The sequence below is a fragment of the Heterostelium album genome (assembly GCF_000004825.1).
Source record: "Heterostelium album PN500 unplaced genomic scaffold PPL_scaffold9, whole genome shotgun sequence".
Taxonomy (NCBI): Eukaryota; Evosea; class Eumycetozoa; order Acytosteliales; family Acytosteliaceae; genus Heterostelium; species Heterostelium album.
In genome coordinates this window covers 296,779-317,518 of record NW_008805071.1, presented here as the reverse complement: position 1 = coordinate 317,518, position 20,740 = coordinate 296,779, and the positions used below count along the sequence as shown (strand labels likewise).

The 20,740-nt window shown below is 36.9% G+C and overlaps 10 protein-coding genes across 10 annotated transcripts; 5 read left to right on the top strand and 5 right to left on the bottom strand.

The window, feature by feature from the left end:
* Positions 1–93: 93 nt before the first annotated feature.
* PPL_08664 (delta 9 fatty acid desaturase) lies at positions 94–2,369 on the top strand (the record flags this gene model as incomplete). Its single annotated transcript, XM_020579472.1, has 2 exons — positions 94–375; positions 453–2,369. The coding sequence occupies 2 exons, from the start codon at positions 94–96 to the stop codon at positions 2,367–2,369; spliced, it is 2,199 nt and encodes a 732-aa protein (XP_020430147.1).
* A 323-nt stretch (positions 2,370–2,692) lies between these two features.
* On the top strand, positions 2,693–4,411 carry PPL_08663 (uncharacterized protein; the record flags this gene model as incomplete). Its single annotated transcript, XM_020579471.1, has 1 exon — positions 2,693–4,411. One exon carries the CDS (start codon positions 2,693–2,695, stop codon positions 4,409–4,411), a length of 1,719 nt encoding a protein of 572 aa, XP_020430146.1.
* Positions 4,412–4,644: 233 nt separating this feature from the next.
* PPL_08662 (uncharacterized protein) lies at positions 4,645–5,334 on the top strand (the record flags this gene model as incomplete). Its single annotated transcript, XM_020579470.1, has 2 exons — positions 4,645–5,078; positions 5,217–5,334. 2 exons carry the CDS (start codon positions 4,645–4,647, stop codon positions 5,332–5,334), a joined length of 552 nt encoding a protein of 183 aa, XP_020430145.1.
* Positions 5,335–5,620: 286 nt separating this feature from the next.
* PPL_08661 (uncharacterized protein) lies at positions 5,621–7,651 on the top strand (the record flags this gene model as incomplete). The annotated part of the gene is made up of 1 exon (XM_020579469.1): positions 5,621–7,651. The coding sequence occupies one exon, from the start codon at positions 5,621–5,623 to the stop codon at positions 7,649–7,651; it is 2,031 nt and encodes a 676-aa protein (XP_020430144.1).
* A 114-nt stretch (positions 7,652–7,765) lies between these two features.
* Positions 7,766–8,431, bottom strand: PPL_08660 (EKC/KEOPS complex subunit CGI121/TPRKB; the record flags this gene model as incomplete). The annotated part of the gene is made up of 2 exons (XM_020579468.1): positions 7,766–8,083; positions 8,159–8,431. The coding sequence occupies 2 exons, from the start codon at positions 8,429–8,431 to the stop codon at positions 7,766–7,768; spliced, it is 591 nt and encodes a 196-aa protein (XP_020430143.1).
* Positions 8,432–8,584: 153 nt separating this feature from the next.
* PPL_08659 (GMC family oxidoreductase) lies at positions 8,585–10,395 on the bottom strand (the record flags this gene model as incomplete). Its single annotated transcript, XM_020579467.1, has 2 exons — positions 8,585–10,053; positions 10,215–10,395. 2 exons carry the CDS (start codon positions 10,393–10,395, stop codon positions 8,585–8,587), a joined length of 1,650 nt encoding a protein of 549 aa, XP_020430142.1.
* Positions 10,396–11,346: 951 nt separating this feature from the next.
* PPL_08658 (leucine-rich repeat-containing protein) lies at positions 11,347–14,754 on the bottom strand (the record flags this gene model as incomplete). The annotated part of the gene is made up of 1 exon (XM_020579466.1): positions 11,347–14,754. One exon carries the CDS (start codon positions 14,752–14,754, stop codon positions 11,347–11,349), a length of 3,408 nt encoding a protein of 1,135 aa, XP_020430141.1.
* Positions 14,755–14,903: 149 nt separating this feature from the next.
* Positions 14,904–15,020, top strand: PPL_08657 (uncharacterized protein; the record flags this gene model as incomplete). The annotated part of the gene is made up of 1 exon (XM_020579465.1): positions 14,904–15,020. The coding sequence occupies one exon, from the start codon at positions 14,904–14,906 to the stop codon at positions 15,018–15,020; it is 117 nt and encodes a 38-aa protein (XP_020430140.1).
* Positions 15,021–15,451: 431 nt separating this feature from the next.
* Positions 15,452–16,179, bottom strand: PPL_08656 (uncharacterized protein; the record flags this gene model as incomplete). Its single annotated transcript, XM_020579464.1, has 2 exons — positions 15,452–15,603; positions 15,663–16,179. The coding sequence occupies 2 exons, from the start codon at positions 16,177–16,179 to the stop codon at positions 15,452–15,454; spliced, it is 669 nt and encodes a 222-aa protein (XP_020430139.1).
* Positions 16,180–16,627: 448 nt separating this feature from the next.
* PPL_08655 (uncharacterized protein) lies at positions 16,628–19,059 on the bottom strand (the record flags this gene model as incomplete). The annotated part of the gene is made up of 4 exons (XM_020579463.1): positions 16,628–17,175; positions 17,328–17,556; positions 18,254–18,307; positions 18,361–19,059. 4 exons carry the CDS (start codon positions 19,057–19,059, stop codon positions 16,628–16,630), a joined length of 1,530 nt encoding a protein of 509 aa, XP_020430138.1.
* Positions 19,060–20,740: the final 1,681 nt, after the last annotated feature.

The window sequence follows — 20,740 nt, the reverse complement described above, 5'->3', positions numbered from 1 at the left end:
ATTTTTTAAAACTTTTTTGTTGTAATAGAAAAATCAATTACTTATATTAATTATTTAATTATTTATTTTTTTTTAAAAAATAGAAAATAAAAAATGGGAAGAGGAAGTGGCACAGTCACTAAAAACTACCCACCAGTCTTATACAAGAACATCAAGACTATCAGAAAATCACCAAAAACTATTCCAGACACTATTACATTGGAACAGATTGTAGCTTCATTACCAAAGGAAGTTTTCGAAAAGAGTGGATTGAAATCAGCATCATCACTCTTGCTCACCATTTTCTTTATCGCATGTTCCATCATCTTTATCAATAAAGTACCATCCTATCTCTATCCAGTTGGTTGGTTCCTCGGAGGTGCTTCCATCACCGGTGTAAGTAAATCTAAAAAGCAAAAAACAATTTAAACTTTCCAAAATAATATTAATTTTTCCTTATTATTTTCATTTAGTTATTTGTAATTGGAAATGATTGTAATCATAAATCATTCTCGAAATCACCACTTGTAAATTCAATTGTTGGTACAATTGTTATGCTTCCATTGCTTTATCCATTCCAATCATGGAAGATCACTGAAAGAATGAATCTCTCAAAGTCCAAGTCATCGTTGATCAGATCATGGGCCACTGGTAAGCTCTTCTGGTTGTTGTCCATCTCCAACTGGGCTGAGAACTATTTCAATTTGAAGAAGGTCGAAGACAAGAACGACAAGAAGAAGGCACTCACTTCAATCGTCTTGGTCTACGTGTTTGCCGGTATTTTCTTCCCATTGGTATTCAAGTTCTTTGGTGTCAGCGGATTCCTCAACTACTGGTTGGCTCCATGGTTGATCTACCACTTCTTGGTTTCCACCTTTACTTTCCTCCCAGCGATTCCATTCTTTGAGGAGGAGAAGGACAAGCGTTACCACGTGCACATCACCTATCCAAAGTGGTTCGAGTTTGTCGTCAAGGACATCAACTTTGCTTTGCCACGTCACATCGCCGTTTCCATCCCACATTACAACTTGCGTAAGGCATACGACTCCTTCCAGAAGCAATGGAGTGAGTACATCTACGAGTGCACTTTCGAGTTGGATCTTTTCCGTGAGTTGATTTCCAAGAGCCAAACTTTCTCTGAAGAAATCTTCTCGCCATTCGACAACACCCCACTCGCCAAGCCAAAGCAACCAAAGCAAGAACTTCCAGCTGACCGTCCATCGCGTTCCGTCTCTGAGTTCCTCGCCAACATCAACTGGATTCATTTCATCCTCCTAACATCGACCCCCATCATCGCTCTGATCGGTTTCTTCACAGTGCCACTCAGCAGAGCAACATTCATATGGTCAGTGATCTACTACCACATCACCGGTATGGGTATTACCGCTGGTTACCATCGTCTCTTTGCTCATCGTGCATACTCTGCTTCGTTGCCACTCAAGGTTTACTTGTTGTTTGCTGGAGCCGGTGCTATCGAAGGTTCATGCCGTTGGTGGTCACGTGACCATCGTGCTCACCACCGTTACACCGACACCGACAAGGATCCATATTCAGCACACCACGGATTCTGGTGGTCACATCTCGGTTGGTTGTTCATCAAGCAGGATCCAAAGAAGATCGGTAAGTCTCACATCGAAGATTTGAACGAAGATGCTTGGGTCATGTGGCAACACAAGAACTACGTCAAGGTCGCTTTCTTCATGGGTATCCTCTTGCCAACTTTGGTCGCTGGATTGGGTTGGGGTGATTGGATGGGTGGTTACTTCTACGCTGCCATCGCACGTCTCGTCTTTGTTCACCACTCTACATTCATGGTGAATTCACTCGCTCACTTTGTCGGAACATCGCCATACGACGACAATCACACACCAAGAGACAGTATCATCACTGCCGTTCTCACATTCGGTGAGGGTTATCACAACTTCCACCACGAGTTCCCCTCGGACTACCGTAACGCCTTCACCACCTTTGGATACGATCCAACCAAGTGGATGATCAAGATATGCGAAATTCTCGGACTAGCCCACAGCCTAAAGACTTTCGATCAGAACGAGATCCAAAAGGGTATGGTACAGATGCAGTTGAAGGAGGCCAACAAGATGACCGAGAGCATTCACTGGGGTGTTGCTGTCGATCAACTCCCGATCATGACTCACGAAGAGTTTGAACAGTTCCACAACCAAGGACGTAAGCTTATCATCATCGATGACATCGTACACGACGTCGAGTCGTTCGTCGATGAACATCCAGGTGGATTAATGTACATCAAGATGGGTCTTGGCAAGGATGCTACCAAGATGTTCAAGGGTGATGTCTACGGTCATTCCAACGCCGCTAGAAATCTTCTATCTCAATTCCGTATTGCTCAATACAAATCAAAACAACAATAAGCTCCAGCTCATCAGCTCATTTCTGACAAACACACCAAAAATAAATAATAATAATCAATCATTATTCATAAATTAAATCCAAAAAATATTATCTTAATAAAATACACATAGTTATAAACTTGTATTATAACAATTATCACATATACATATATTATTATAATAATATATGTATAATTTATAAATTAACTTTGAAAAAAAAAACTTAGTATATTTTTTTTTTTTTTTTTTTGGCTTTTTTGGAGGCGAGGGTTTTGGACCAAACCCTTTTTTAGAAATATCTTAATTTAGAAAGTTAGTTGTTCAAATTTTATATATTTACAAAAATGAATAAAGATTTATTTATATATATATTTAATAATAAGATATTGAATCAAAAAATATTTAATTATGTATATTTAATAAATAGAATTATCGATGGTAATGAATCAAAGAGATGGAATGATTTGAACGAGTCACCTATTACTTTGGTATCTTATGGTTATTTAGATTTGTTAAAGTTATACCAAAAGAGAAACCCTACTTTAAAATATGATAGTTTCTTGTTCAAGCGATTGTTGACAAAGGCAGTTGCTAAAAGACATCTACCAGTTCTAAAGTATCTAGTGGATGAACTCAATATGTTCAGTAGACCGTTCATCGGTAATCAAATGTATGATTGTAAACTATTGGGTGTTGCAGTGGAGGTAGCTGATTTCGCAATCATTGAATACCTGGAATCGATGAACGACATCGCCCACTGGGACTATCCAGAGGTATTCATTATGTCGCCGATCTCTCGTAGCCTGGGGATTGTCAAACATTTCAGCGACCGACTTGACACTGTTTTCGGTGGTGGTAGAACAACTGTAGTAGTACCTTCTCGTATGAAAGTGGTGTTCGAAATTGCTGCATCCATTGGTATCATGGAGATCATTGAATGGCTAATTGCTAACCGATCGGAATGGCGAAAAGGAAGTAACATGTATATACATGCTGTCTCTGGAAATAAGTTACATGTTCTAGAGTTCTTACAGAGAGAGAGCCTAGAAAAGTTAAAGTTGAATACCAATCTATTTGAACTGGCGTCAAAGAATCTAGAGATGGTAAAATGGTTTTGTAACAATCTGCACCAACAACAACAACAAGATACATTCACTATAAAGTTGGACAGTGCCGCCAAGCATTCTCTCTCGATTGTCAAGTGGCTGAATGAGAATACAACACCTGCTTGCACAGTAAATGCAATGGATCTTGCTGCGAGCAATGGGCTGCTCGATGTCGTTGAGTACCTACACCAGGTGCGAACAGAGGGATGCACTGTGAAAGCAATGAACTATGCTGCATCCAATGGATTTCTCCCTGTAGTACGATTCCTTCATGAGAATAGAAGCGAGGGATGCACTACATTGGCAATTGATGGTGCTTCACGATTCGGTAGTTTGGAGATCGTTCGATTCCTAACTGAGAATCGCAGTGAAGGATGTACACAACAAGCGATGTCCTATGCCGCTAGTAATGGTCACCTCGATGTTCTAATATATCTACATCAGCATCGTACCGAAGGATGTTCTACCGATGCTATGGATCGTGCTTGTTACAACAAAAGAATAAATATAGTTAAATGGTTGCATGCCAATCGTAGTGAAGGTTGTTCGACCGACGCGATGGACGAAGCTGCCAATCAAGGTAGTTTGGAGCTGGTGCAGTTTCTCCATGAGAATCGTAGTGAAGGTTGTACAACGCTTTGCATGGACAATGCAGCATCGTCAGGCCACTTCGAGATCGTGCAATGGCTCCACAACAATCGAACTGAAGGCGCGACAACAAAAGCTATTGACGATGCAGCAGGTTTTGGCCGACTAGACATCGTCGAATGGCTCCATAACAATCGTACTGAAGGTGCGTCTACCTTGGCTATGGACAAAGCAGCAGTTCATGGACACTTCAATTGCGTCAAATGGCTAAACGAGAATAGAACTGAAGGATTTTCAGGTCAACATATTATCTCTCAAGCTCAAGCGTTTGGATATCAAAAAATAGCAGACTATTTATTAAATATGTAAAGTAATATATAAGTAAAATAATCAAATAAAATATAATTGTACATTCATTTCATATCATATCATATATTTTTTACCAAGTAATGAGTAATCTTGATTGATGGTAATGACACAATTAGCAAGTTTTCGTTCGTTTTTCTTTTTATTAAACTTTTTTTTTTTTTTTTTATAAACATTTGTTATATTATATTACTGGGGTTATTCTTTGTCAGACTGACTCTTTTAAGCTTTATAAAATGTTAACAAATAGAATATCAAGATGTATAGTTAATAGTTGTAGTAGTAATATAAAGAATGGAAATAGTTATTTACATAAATCATTTAGAGGCTATTGCAATGATCTTTTGATGTCATTTTCAACATCAACTTCTTCAACAACCAGTTTAGTATCAGATAATATTGATACATCTAATGAATTAGATAATAATAATAATAATAATAAAAATAATAATATAACTTTAGATAATAATAATAGTAATAGTAGTAATAATAATCATAAAAATGAAAATAATAATAATTTACAATACTTTGATACATCAAGAGCAACTATATTCAAACATCATACATCAAAGAAAAAGGCTAAACCTATCTCTGGTGACGATGATTCATTGATATTAAATACAATCATTTTAAACTATTCAAATAATAAACCAGCTGAAGCAAGAAGATTGTATGTATATCGGTTAGCTATTTAGATTTATAATGATCTTGTGTTGTTGGTTGAATTCATATTAATAGTAGTACTTTTTTAGATTAAGAAGTTTTATTATATCTGAAGTATATAAGAGTAAATCTATTCATAATATAGATCATATTTTCGATTGGATAGTAAATACACCCTATTTGGAGACAAAGACATTGAATTACTTTTTAAACTTTTATATATCGGTGAGCGAAGAGAAAAGAGTGGAGAAAGTTCTCAATAGCTTTCAGGAGCATCGCATCAAGTATGACTTGAAGACATTCAATATGGTGCTGAGATTTCACATCAATTGCCGTGCGGAACACTCGCAGGTGAAACAGCGTATGGAGGAACTGGCAGAGTCTCAGCTCGACTATACAAGTGATCCCATACTGCTGCAAACTATCATGGAGGCAATGCTGATGGTCGGCGACTCTGAGAGTGCACTGTCACTCTACACCGAAGTGGTGTTGCCCAATGCCGACAACACCACTCAGATCCAATCGCTCAACACTCTGCTAAAGTATCAGATGGACAACGAGCAGTACGAAGGTGCCTATCAGTTCCTGACCGACCAACTCAGCTACTGTCCAGAGTACTTGTCGTCGCCGGCATTCATCTCATTCTTCAAGGTCTGTAGGAAGATACCTTCGATGGACGGTCGTATCATCGAGTTGATAGAGAAACACATTCACAGTATCCCGGCGGAACAACTTCAAAAGATCGGTGTTTCACTGCTGGATACAGTAAGTTCCGTGGAGAAATCGTTGGATTTCTACAGTAAGCTGCTTGTCAACAAGGCAAATCTCGACCAGTATCATCACGAGTTCTTCAAAGCGCAACACTTTGACTTTACTGCGAGCTATATCGATGTCGTTGAACAGTGGTTGCTCAGACAGGGCAGAATCTACAGTGCACCGTTGATCTATCTCTTTGGAATCAAGAGCTACGACTCACCTTCCTATCAGATCCTCTCGTTGCTTCGTGACAATCTCGAGCAGGTATCGATTATCATTGCGTATGGCGAGTCGTTGGCCAATAATGGCTTGGCTGTCAAGCGAATGATGGAGATGTTCGGCCAATCCAGTAGGGAAACACAGCAAAAGATCGTTGAGCGTGTCATCTATATCAACTTGCATATCGGTAGAATCAACCGTGTACTACATTGGCGACAACTGTTGGAAACGCCATCACAGGAGATCGACTACTTGATAGCCAGACACTTTTGTGATCCCATCGCCAACTCCAGTCGACAGCTGGAAAACTACTGGAGAGAGCTACTGCGTGAGAGTTGGGGTATCTCAATGGAATCCTCCGCCAAACAGCAGCAGCTAAACGACAACAGTATCTATCGAAAGTATGTTAAAGAGCGTGGCCAATACGCTACGCCATTCGAAGATCTCTTCAAGTACAACAATACAATTTACAAGCGTTCCAACAGCGATGCCGAAGAAAGTTTAATGGCACAACTCTCAGAGTTGGCATTCCTCCCGCGAATGGAACTATCGAAACAGTCGGACGGTCTGCATCGAATGGCAAAGACACTGGATCAGGTGTGCAGCCAAGAGTTTGTACAATTGAATTTCGGTATCCTGTTGCAATGTGTCGAGCTTTTGTATTACGGATTGACAAAGGACGATTTCAAAAGTTTGTGGTCGTCGTTCACCAAAAAGACAAGATATTGGCTCAACAATCCCAACTACTATGTATTGGCAATCGATAGCAATTGTAATGACGGTGTTGCTCTGCTCCTTGACAATCTTCCACACGAGATGATCAACCGCTATTCCTATATCAAGAATGCAATTCTCGAGCAATTGTTGTGGGCAGGTGAGTTCTCAATGTCCATGAAGCTATTCAGTTCGATTGGCTACGGTATGTCGTCGGAGCGTTGCTACCGTGCACTCGCCAGTCAGATTATCGACGAGAAGTTTCAAATGGATCCCGATGACTACGAACGATTCAAACTACAAGCCAATGCAAACAACAATATCTGTGAGCTGCTCGACTGTTGGTATGCGATCAAGCGTGGTGATATTGCAAAGGCAGAGCAATTGTATCAGACATTGAAAACCACACAAGCAAAGAAGCGTGCAGTCATTACGAAACTAGGATTCAAACTCTATTGTTTGACTCGCCAACAACAACAACAACAAATCGATGTTTTCGACCTTCTCGAGTACATCGGTGTGACAAGGACCAACGAGTTCTACGATGTACTACTACCAGAGTTAACAGTGCTTCCGGGATTCAACACCAAGCAACTCTATGACATTATCGAGTTGGATGGAAGTTTCTACAAGTTGTTCCACACACCACGTGTCGTAGAGTTGATTGTATACTCGTATCCCGAGGCTCACAAACGTCTCGAATCATTTAAGAAGTTTGCAAATCTACCACCAAGATACACCAAGCATTTCATACAGTCGATATTAAACGACATGAATTTCACAAAGACCCCAAAGAGATACTTAAAACGTGTAAAGATGTCAGAGATCGAAGAAAAAGTTAAAATAACTCAAGAAACTTTAAATACAATTCAAGATATTTATAATCTTTGAATAATTCAAATAATAAATATATAATGCAAAAAGAAAATTACAATATTTTCTTTATCTATTTGTTATTATAACATAATTGTTTGTTTTGTTTTCTTTTTCTTTTTAAATATTTTTTTATAAATGACCTTTGATCGCCATTGAATTTAAAATATCTTTATACAATAGTTGTAGGTTGTCATTTGAGGTGTTGTTGGTGACTGCTGCTGCTGCTGCTGCTGGTAGTCTATAAAGTTTTCTAGCTATTTGAGAATCGAAATATTTGTTTGGATAGTATTGTTTCTTTAAAGCCTCGTCTGATTCCTCTTCTTTCAATTCATCACCTTTAACCAATGTTCTAACTCTATCAATTCTTTCTTCGGTTGCACCAAACAAAACAATATAAAAAACATTATCTTCTATATTTAATCCAAATGTCTTTATTGAATCTCTTATCTAAAAAGCATTAAATTAATTAGCTTATTGTTAATAAACTAATATCTTTTCTCTTTACTGTGATTAATTACATACATTTGTAGTAGGTGACATTCTATAGATTAATTCAGTGTGTATATTATTAGTTGATAGCTTTCCTTTTGAGCAAAGTTGATGAATTGCTTGAGTTGCAGCAGTCAAGAGGTGACGATCATCGTAAACTATACGTGCATTGACAATGGACCATTCCAACTCTCCCTTTAACAATATATCCATAATCTCTTGAGTGTTTGTAACATTATTAAACTTAAACACTGTAATATCTTTGATATTACTATCACTATATATATTTATTTCATATTGTCTCATCTTTAATTTATTAATATATTTCAAAAAAATAAACAACAAATCAAATGTTTTTTTAGATCAAACTAAAAAAATTGTAAAAGTCGATTGTCTGTCTTCATTGACCATATATGTATATTTTGATAATTTAAATGGTGGTGTGGTGTTTATTTATATTTAGTTATTATCTTGGGTGATAAAATCAGCACCTTGCATTGCAAGTATGGCAATTGGTATGTTAATTTTATTTCTAATGGGTATGGGGAATGACGATGCGTCGATAACACGGACATTGCTAGTACCACGGACTTTTAGTCGAGGTGTGAGTGGCGCAGATGCATCGTCAGCTCTACCCATACGAATGGATGCATGTGGATGATAGTCACCATTGCCAGTGTTTCTGACGTATTGTTCAAGCGATTGATCAGTGTCACCTGCCGTCGAACTAAACTCTGGTTTGCTACCATCGAGAATACCATTGTCTACCAAACGCGATTGAATACGACGACACTCCTTAATGGCGGCTATCAATACATCTACATCGTGACGAGCGCTTAGATAGTTTTGCTCGATCAATGGTTGTATGGCAGCACCATTTCCATTGACCTGCTTTACCTGTACCTCACCTTCACTCTGTGGACTTACCATTTCCACTGCACAGTTAAAGTAGATCTTACCGTCCCACATATACTGGATATCAGTTGCCAAAGTGTAGTCGTTGGTACTACTGTTTGCATCGATGGCACCAAACAAAAAGAATCCATCGGCCACTGTATTTCTATTGTCCCAATCGCTTTGTGGTGGTGATTGAATACTTCCAAGCAATGGCTTACCTGCATAGTTCATGTAGATATGATCCAACAAACGCATACCGACATTGGGTGAGTTGATTATTGGTGTAATACCTGCCTGTGAGAGTTTGGCAGGATCACCAACTCCACTTGCTTGCAATAGCATCGGTGATTCATAGGCACCCAAGCTGAGAATCAATTCTTTTCCAACCTTGATAGTTCTAATGGTATTGGTAGTGGTATCACGTAAACGAATGAAACAAGCTCGACGATCACTAGTACTAGAGGTGCTATTATTATTATCGCAAAACATGATCTTTTCCGCACGATTACGAATGAGAACCTGAAGATTACTACGCGATGCAAGAACAGCATCGATATAGTTACTGTAGGTAGTTTCTCTTCTTTGTCCTAACTGTGGATCCGGTTTAGATTGATCAATGATATTGGTAAGTCCACGGAGTGAACCACCAAAGTTATCCGATACCAAAGGTATTCCAATCGATTGAATCGATTGTTTCAACTCTGAAAGGAACACTCTATTGTCATCGAGATGTCGCAAATAGAATTTCGATTTCAATTCTGAGAAATGGCTAGCCATATTATTCCAACTCCATTGCGATTCACCGGTAGCATCGGCAATACCATCATAGAGTTGACGATCGCCTGGAATCACCACCATACCATTGTGAGCGTTACAACCACCTGTAACTACAGCTCTCATAAGAGTTTCCGTACGATAGTTCAAACCTGGTTCCGCAGGTGTATAGAATGCTCTTGATATATCTGGATCCGGATGTCCTAAGAAATGATCATACCAATCTTTTGTTGTCCAAATATTTGGATTGGTAGCATCTTTAATAAATAAAAAAAACAAATAAAAATTTATATGTCAATTATAAATACTGTCCAACTTTTTTTTTTTTTTAAATGAAAACTTACATGGTCCTATAAATTTAAAATATTAAAAATATTAATAACCATATTATTGATTATATTAATATAAAAAAATTTACCTTCTTCTATTAATAAAACCTTATTGTTTGGATTATCTGATAATTTACCGGCAACAATACTACCAGCGGTACCAGCACCAATTACTATATAGTCATATTCATCATCAAAAATGTCATTTTCCCTACCTAGATAACAATATGAAAATATTAATATTGTAACAATTAATATTTTCGTTTTCATTATTAATTATTATTTAAATTCAAAAAATAAATATTATAAATTACAACTGTTTATTTTGGATTCTTATAAGTTCTCATTTTTTTTTTAATAATTAAAAACAATTTACCAAAAAATATATTAATACATCTAACAAAATATAAGGTGATATTTTCTATTACATTATTATTATAAAAAAATTGTAGAGTATAAAGCAAAAAATAATCAATATTTCGTCTAACCCAAGAAAGTAAATAAATACGTATGTACAGATTTTTTAAGTTAAAGAAAAAAATATTGGATGTTGGAAGTGTAAAATTCTAACACACAATTTCTAGTTGAATTTGAACTTCAATATTTGTTAAATTAAATTTTTTTAACATTAATTTTATATTTAATATTTTTATTCATTAATGTTTATTAAAACAATTAAATGTTTATATGATAAAATAACACTATGCAAGCAAATAAATAACGTAGTGTATTGGTGATATATTCAGAGTATGATCGAGATTCTTGAAATAAAAGAAAATATAGATTTCAACAGTACAGATTGACTAGATAACAGTAATTTCACTTAGTATGAAAAAGAATAGGGCTTAAGTGGAATTGTTATGGTTAAATCAACACACAGATACAAAGGAATAGCTACACTTTTGATGAATGAAATTGAAAGACAGTGGTCTTTCTCTTTTGGTTTTGAGTATCAAATGTTGTATCTCATTTATATACATTACATTAAAAATGATTACAGAGATGTTCAATATTCATTGGTTTCAAATGGTCTCTTGTACATCCTATTTCTATAAATTAATAGATTATTAATTAAAATTTTTTATTTAATAAGAAAATGATTATAAAGGAAATACAGAGCAACCTATTCAAAATTACAAATAAGATAGATGAAAAGTCTTTCGAAATAAATATTATATATGTCTTTATTGTTATTATTTTAATTTTGTTTTTAATTGTTTGTTATTTATCAATTACGGATGATTGTAATTGTTTTAATGTAGATACAATGGCAGTGAATGGTGGTCGTTTCTTTGGATCGTTATTCCAGCAATCTTCAATGAGTTTTGTGAATGTTGGGTGACACCAATCCGGAATGGCAGGTCGTTTGCCTGCAATGACCATATCCTCGAGTACGCTCATGAATGAAATTTCACCAAAGAACTCTGAACAGGTCAGGATCTCCCAGAGGATGACACCGAACGAGTAGATATCACTCTTGGTAGTTGCTTCACCACCCGACATGATTTCCGGTGCCAGCCAAACGGGATTGACCACACATCGCTCGATGATAGTGTGTTGCAGTCCAGACAAACCGAAATCTGCAACCTTTGCCAAGATTCTTCCTTTCTCTTTGTCCGTGGTCATTAAGATGTTTGGGGATTTCAAATCACGATGCAAAATCGGTGGGCTTGAACTGTGGAGATACTCCATACCCAGAGCAATGTCGAGTGATAGTTCGATTGCAAGTTTCCAGGGAAGTCGTTTACCAGATTGCTTATTGAGATATCCGTGGAGATTGCCGTCCGGAAGGAATTCCGTTACGATGGCCAGCGGGTTCAAACATAGTCCTAACAAACCAACAATGTTTTCATGGTGATCCAATCCACTGAGTATCCAACATTCTCTTCTAAACTCTGTGAATGCTTTCGACAGTAGAAACTCTGAATCCTGACCGGCGTCCTCATCTTCACTGGCTCCACCAACCTTTAGTTTCTTGATTGCAACCGTCTTTCCTTTATACATTCCCATGTAAACCAATGCGCTTCCACCTTCTCCAATCAACTTTTGGAATTGTAGCTGTTCCTTGGTGATTCTGGTTCCAGAGAATGTTGCCATTGACAAATCCGGTACGAGATTGTCGGTACGAACATTGACAGTATCTCTACACATCAAATAGGGAATGTTGTTGAGAACTGCATTCTCACATTGTTGCAGAGTAAACAAGAATGGATCCTCTTCATTACCCATCTCCACACAATGTACACAAGGCACGGTGATTGCCTTTGCTTGCAACTTGAAAGAGTCTTGTAGCAATGATTGAATCGTTTCAATGACATCACGCGACAACAATGCAACCGATTGTTTTCCAGCACCTCTAATTGTGAATCGAAGGATTCTCAGATTCTCTGCGAGTTCCACAAGAACTTGCTCACCCTCACGCTGCAGAATGATACCATTACGCCAATAGCAAATTGCTTCTGAACTTGCGAAATTCAAGATTCTAACCATCAAACGTGAGAACAACCCGGTTGGGATAAAGTCAAATTGATATTGACGACCATATTGAATGGCAGCCATAACTCCACCACGATTGGAACCCCATAGCTTACCGAATTCCGACGGACATTCATTGCTAAGTAGCGCGGGAATCAGAGAACGAGCATTGTCATCGTGCACTACATCTTGTAACTGTCCAGAACTAGTCTTTCCTTGGAAGTTAAAGGAAATTTCAAACTTTTCCAAAAGTGTCAGAAGATGTGGATGCAATTCCTGTGGATAGAAAGGTGCCTTCCAAATATGTTTCAAATCCCTATGGAGAATCACTCCCTGGTTGGTATAGTTATGCTTGACTGTGATGATAGACGCCAGCATCAGAGTGATCCACTGGGGATCGAGAATAACAATCTTTTTCAAACCCTCTTCATTCGGGAAGTAAACGAGCGATCCAATTTGATTCAGGAAAATAGTGGCACGCACCAACTCATCTTCGTCATTGATTGTGCAGAGCTTACCAAGTTGAACGAATTCAGCCCACGACATTGTGGGGATGGTTCTTACTCGACGTTCCTCTTTGACCAGATTCTCTAGCAGTAGATAGCTACTGGGTAGTATTTCACCCATGTTTGGCTGAGCACTGGCAATTTGCTCGATGGTTTCACGCAGACTTGTCAATCCTTTTCCAGAGGTGCAACTAACCAGCTTGATTTCCTTGATGTTTGGGAATCGCTTGCAGTATTTTTCCTCCATTTGCTTCTTGATGGTCTTGGCTGAGCTTTGCGAAGGTAGATCATCGAGATGAGTGCCAACAATGATGATTGCGGAATTTGGTGCACGTGTAGTGATCGATTGCAACCAGAATTCAACACGTGAATGCTCCTCATCCTTCAGTGTATTCCAAACGATAATATAGATGGAACGTTCCGAAAGGAAGAACTGATGAGTTGTATAATAAACTTCTTGTCCTGCGAAATCCATTGTCGTCAGAGTGATATTGTCGACGGTCTTTGACTTGGTTTTCACTTGACCACCAGACAACACCCAATCATCAATGATAATACCATCGGTCGATACATTTGGTTGTGCCAATAGCGTCTTTATCTTCTTCTTGTCTCTCAACACCTTGATCAACGTTGTCTTTCCTACATTCTCCTGACCGACAACCATCAATTTCATACGATAACATTCCTCTTGTCCCTTGGTCAAATCCTTGAGGAATTTCAATATACTAACTGTGCCTTTCGCTATGATTTCAGGTGGAGGTGTTCTCAGTGGATTACCTTGGATTGCCAAGTGTTCCAACGGCAACAATCCCATCGAGGGTTTCAACTCTTTGATTTGATTATGTTGTATACTGAGAACCTGAAGTTTCTCGAGTTGTCCAATCGATGAAGGAACATTTTCCAAGCGGTTGTTCGAGAGATTCAACTCTACAAGATTGTGGAGTGGTGAGATATCGTTGGGTAGTTTCGTGAATAGGTTATTGGAGAGTGAGAGTTTTCTAAGATTGACAAGATTTAATATTTGCAATGGGAAGTTTGCCAGTTTCGAATGATTGAGTGATAGCTCCTTGAGATTTACGAGTTGAGTGATAGACCATGGCAAACGACCATCGGTGGTAAAGTCATTCTCTGAAAGATCCAAACACTCCAGGGTCGACAATCTTCCAATTTCCTCGGGCAACACTGCAATACGCTCCAATCCAGTGGCAATAAAAGTCGTCAGTGAAACCAGTGCAGTTGGTATATGGAATACCTCCAGGTAACGACAACTAGAGATGTTCAAAGAGGTCAGCGATTCGTATTTGCTATCCAACAATACACTTGGCAGTGTCTTGAAATTGTTATTGGAAATACAGAGAGTATTCAAATTTGAGAGTTTAACAATCGATGTTGGTAGATCGGTCAGTTGATTGGATGCCAAGTTCAACTCCTTCAATGATATCGGTAGATTGAGTACGATCTCCTCCTGTGAGATTGCCATTAGACGGTTTCCTTGAAGTCCAAGTTTCTCGAGTGACGACAGTCCCGATAGATTTGGAATGGTCGATAGATTGTTGTGTGCCAGTGTCAGCTCCACCAATGAGCTCATCTCCAAGTGAATCGACTCTGGAATGAAGAAAGCACCCAACGCCGACAAGTCAGCAAACATGAATGAATCATGTTGGACATTCTCAATCTTCTTGGAGAGCAGTGCCGACGATCCTATTGAGCTCGGATTGTTTCTCATGAGATAACTACTCCAAATTACATTCATATAGGTATGTCTAAGTTGCAGTCGTTTCTGGCTATTCGAATAGAATGGATTTACGTAGCAATTCTTTGTCAGAGATCTCCAGATCGATTTGGTTTGTCCGTAGATCAACGACTCACGTTCCTCTTCGTTGTTACAAAGGAAAGTACCATAACGACAATTGAAAACAGCGTCAATCAACTCGATTAAATAGAGTTCATTGAATTGGAATTCACTTGGACATTCCTTGTAGAGTTGCCAAACAATGAAAATAAACTGCATAAAGATAGGTGAGAATTGATCGGACTGTTCATCACTGCTGCTGCTGCCTGTTTGCAGTGAAGAGAATGTTGCTGCACTCGCCGAGTTTGCCATGGCGAAACCCATAGTCTGAGAGGGCAGCGATGTCAGACGATGATCTGGCGATGACACAGAGAGGCTGGTAGATCGACGGCGTTGCATTAGATCGTGACCGGAACGACGAGCGAATGGATGTCCGTAGCTCAACCACTCTTTTTCAATCAGTGTTTGGAATCCTTCGAGAGTACGGTAATGTGGATCCAGAATCAGCTGAACGATCGACGATATCTGAACGTCGGCATCGGAATCCAAGCTACTATTTTGAATCAACACGTTCTGTCCGCTCTCCAGTGCGGCGACAACAATGTCGGATGCAGTGATGATTGGATTCAACAGGCTGAGCCACTCCATACGAATGATCTGCTCCCATTTCGGCCAGTTGGGATGGTCCTCCTGAAGCGTCAGCAGCTTAAAATAAGCTTCGCGGATGCTATCGATTTGCGGAAGGTAGAGATTATGTATTTTACATTTCGGTGGGACGTAGCTTGCTATCGACCCGGTGTCCACTATCAGCAATGGATGTTTCGAGTCAGAGTTGATCGCTTCCAGCAACTGGATATCTTGCTCACATGAATTCTCTGCGTGATTTGTATGCAGCGCAAAGTACGGTGCAGAAGCACGTGTCAAACTGGTCTGGCGACTATTGTGATAGTAAGCGAGGAATGGGAATCTTGTGTTTCTGTACTTTGAGGAGACAATCAAATTGTGATCGTTAACAGACTTGGGAATAATCGAATTCTTTGGATAGTGTCTACAAATCTTAAAGTTGGAATTGACGTTGGTCACTCGCCATTTACTCCAATCGAGCGACAGCCTGTTGAACTCATGTTGCTGAGCAGTGTCGTCGAATGCATGACAGAGTTGGTCGGTTGGCTTCGGTGCCGATGCGAAAGCAAAGAGATTTTGCGCGTTCGGAATGTTTAGACTATCGAGGTGCGCAACGAATGCAGCCAAATGCGGCGATCCACTTGGGAATCCAATCATCTTGATACGCACATCCTTCAGGTAGAGTTTGAACACCTCGTAGGTCTGTCCACTGGTTGTCGTGTGGAAAGTCGGTAACTGTACCCACTGGTGAATCATCTTGGTTGGAATCTCAGTGTTGAGCGATGCTTGATTGTAGAAATTATTGGCGCTACTGTTACTCGACAAACTTGAGACAGAAGACATCGATGACGATGAAGTGGTCGGTGACAAAGGTGGGCTGGGACGAGCTGATCCTCCACTGACAACACTCGCCGGGAAAGAAACAAACATCATCCGATAGTTTGTAATCCAAAGTTCGCCCAGCTGCAGTACTCTCGACGCATTAAAATTGGATTTATCCACAATAAATACATTTTCCGTTACCAAAATAGTTTCTTCTTTACATTTTTTTGTCAAACCTAATTTATTCAACTGGATCAATTATGAAATTAATATATAAACAATACTATTGGAAGACATTATTATTATTGATTCTACTTACAACCATATACTCTGAATAATTATTTAAAATATCTTTTGAAAGGTTCAGACGTTTTTCGATATCTTCTTTGATCAATGGTTTATCGTTGATCAAGTAGGAGTATGTCAGTTGATCGATACGATCCATTGTCGATGCGCTGCTTGGCCAATCGATGATGCATGGCGCAATCAGACCGGCCAATGAATCTGATAGTTGTTCGTTTGCCTTGGTCAACTTATTGAGTAGCACCAGAATATGTTTGAAAACAACACGATTCTTTGGTGGCAATCTGTCGAACTGTTCAATCTTTTCATCGGTATCACTGACACTGGCTATCTCCTTTGCAAAAACAGATTGCACCACACATATATTCTGTAGGAGATACAACAAAAAGTTTGCCAACAACTTACTATTTCTATATCCACTTTTCTCCACCGTATTATTCTGATGTAACTCTAACAACTCTGCATAATCCATCTCATTTCCATAGTATTGAAACGATGCCAATATTTCTGTTGCAGCAGTTGCTGGATCTAATAGAAATTATAAAAAAATTGATTAGTATTTATAAATTAAAAGATTATAGCTATAGTTGGTTACCTTTTTGTTGGAATAAATTTAAAAGAATATTCAATTGTATTTAAAACTAATGGTGGTATTGGGACTTGAGCACTTATTGATAAACGTGGGTGAGAATCCGCACCTTTGTTGGAATCGTCCTTTGTTGTGTTTGGACTAGTTGCGTTGTTTGTAATTCCAGAGTTGGCATCAGAGGCACCTCTACTGCTTGAACTTGAAGAGAATATAGATCTGAAGAATCCATCTTTCTTTGTACTCTTGGTTGGTGTAATCTGTGGTGAACTTCCACCATGATGTATACTTGATCTTTTATTCATTCTAATCACAAGAATATCCTATAGTAATAATAGTAATAATAATAATAATAATAATCAGAGTTAATAATAATTACTCATAAAACAACTACATCAACAACAAACATCATCAAATACATAGGTACATTGTTTTTTTTTTATTTTTATTTTTTTTTAACCAACATTAAATTAACTTTAAGTTTAATTATTAAATTATTTGAATAGATGTGATTTAGTATAAATATATATAAATATATACATATATGTGTGAAGATATATGGTGTAGGAGTAGTGGACATTCATCTAAATCTTTAAACAGATGTGTTTTTCGTTGTTTGTTTTATAATTTTTTTTTGGTGAAATGTGGAATGTGGAATGTGAGATATAAAGTGATTGATTATACATGTGGATGTAAGGTGATATGCAATAGAGTGAAGATCAAAATAAGATGATTGAATCTATAACTCTTAATTGAAATTATTTAAAAGGAAAGTTTGTCTTGCAACAAAAAAAAATAAAAAAAAAACAAATTCAAGAAAAAACATTATGTTAAATCGAAGAGGAATATGATTGGTTAAAGCTATCCATTGTATGTGTGATTTGATTGGTTGATCTAATATTAGATTACAATTGATTGATGAAGAAAAATAGAAAAAAGAAAAGTATGAACAAACATGGTTTGAATTGTACAATGCAATCAAATCAAATCAGATTGTTTTGTTTCTTTTAAAAAGTATACCTTTGTCCAAATTTTGATGTTTGTTTGTTTGTTTGTATGTTTTGTTGATGATGTCTTTTTTAAAAAAGAAAAAGAAAAAGAAAAAGATAAATAAATGATATACAAACATTATTATTTATATTATAGGATTCAAGTGTTCTATTGAGATCAGTAAGCTGATAGAGTTCAGATTTACTGTTGAGAGTTGAAACTATGCTGCTGTTGGTGTTGGCGATGATGGTGGAGTTTGATGATATTGGCTGTCGGAGATAGAGCTTAAAGTTGTAGGGGTTGAAATGTTCAGCCGATGATGTTTTCAAAAACCTGTCTGAAATCAAACGTATTGCCTCTTGTACTCTGGTGATTGCTATCAACTCTAGTTGACCCCTTCTAATTGAATTTGACTGAGAGGATGCTGCTGCCAACGCTGTTAAATTGTTTGATGATGTCGTGTGATTTATATTGAGATTTCCAAGGTTGATATTACTGTTGTTGTCTTTACCACTTCCGCCTAAACTGCTACTACTACTATTATTACTACTGCTGCCGCTGTTTGTGGTAAAGTAATTATTATTATTATTATTATTCTCAGTAAAACTTCCTCCTAGTTGAGAATTCGAGTGGTTGTTGTTTGTTGTTCCACCAACAACATTGTTGCTGCTGTTGTTGTTACCATCATATACATGATATTCGATTTGCAAAGCTAGAATTGTAGATGAGGGTGGTGACATGAGTGGTGTGTGAGTTGAATTTGAACTTGAGTTTGAGTTTGAGGTGGTGGTGGTGGTTGTGGTTGAGGAGTAGACTTCTGAAAATGAACCTGACATGCTATGTATATGGTTTATTTGCTGCTTGCACTGCTACCCTTCTAAATTTCAATTGATTAATTAATAATATTGTTGATTATTGATGACTAATATTATTGGTTATTTTTTATTTTTTTATTTTATTTTTGCTCTAAACCAAGATTATTATTGTAGAACGATAAGCTTGATTTGATTTAACAAAAAAAACAATTTGATCTACCTGCTGAAAGATTTATTTTTGGCTTATTTTGTTGTTTTTTGTTTTTTGCACAAAAATATATGTTGAAAGTTGAGAAAAACTATGCCTTCCTCACGCTTATTTAAGCTCCTGATGTCATATGTATTGTGTCTGTTGTTGTCAAAAATATTATTGTTGATTACCAAATCGAAAATCAATTGCTTATGTTTTTCGATTCAAAGATTATTGTTATTTGTGTCTGTGGAAAAGAATAAAGACAAGTGTTAGTGTCTATTTTTCTGGTTCCTCTAGTAAAAAAATATAGAGTGGCACAAATTTTCCCCCAAAAAAAACATTAATATGTGAGGTGTAGCTTCGTAAAAAGGTGATTTGTGTGTTATTTGTGTGTTCCTAGGAATTAGATAATTCCTGTTTACAAATTCTCTCTGTAAATATAAAATTAAAATTAAAATTAAATAATAAAAAATAAAAAAATAAAAATCATAAAATAAACGACTTTTTTTGCAATATTAATATTAATTTTTTTTTTTTTTTTTTTTATGTTGCAAACGAATCGAGAATGTGTTTTTTTTTGTAAATTTGGATTGTGAGAAAAAATGATCCCTTTAAAATCGCAATAATTGTTTGTTTTTGTGAGTGGGGGCAGTGCAGAGTTAGAAGCCCCAGGCACAAGATTTACGAAACACAAAAAAAACAATTTTGTATTGTTTACTCTTGATGGTGATGATTGAGTGATGATGTGACTAATCAAAACAATAACAAAATGACGTAAATCAAGTGATTCTCTAAAATATAATATAATATTATATAAAATAAATTTTCTTGTAACCAGAATCAGTGTCAATCACTGACCTCTTAGATTTATGATTCTTGTTTAAATATTGCTTAAGCAGCAACACTCCAAACAACAAAATTAATAAATTAATAAACTACAATTAATCCTTTTTTTTTTCTTGTTTTCTTTTTTTTTTGTAGTTTTTTTTTTTCTATTTATCTTTGCTCTCTCCTCTTTCTTTTTAATTCCAGAATATCGTTTTTCTATTCATTTCATTAAAATTATTTGTATATAGTTAATAATATATAAAGTTTAATTGTATATATCACCAATTCTTTCCGATAGTATTTCATTATATATATATATATAAAATCGAATAATTTCCTATTTTTAACAAAAATAATCTTAAAGTCCAAATTTTATAATATTTTAATTTGTGATATCATAAATTACTTGTAAAATCTCCAAATATACGACAGTCGTATATACATCGATCAAAAACTCCAATACCAAACAAAAAACCATCAAAATAACCTACCGAATTTTCTTTTTTGCAAATTTTAATTCTTTTTTTTTCTTTGGAATACTTTTCTCTAAAAATCTCACCACTCGTTGGATTGATTTAGTAGGTGCCTTTGCAAAATTACAAAAAACACTATAATTGCAACATAATACAACCACAAACAATCAATAATACCACACAACACAAAATAGAATAATAATTATAT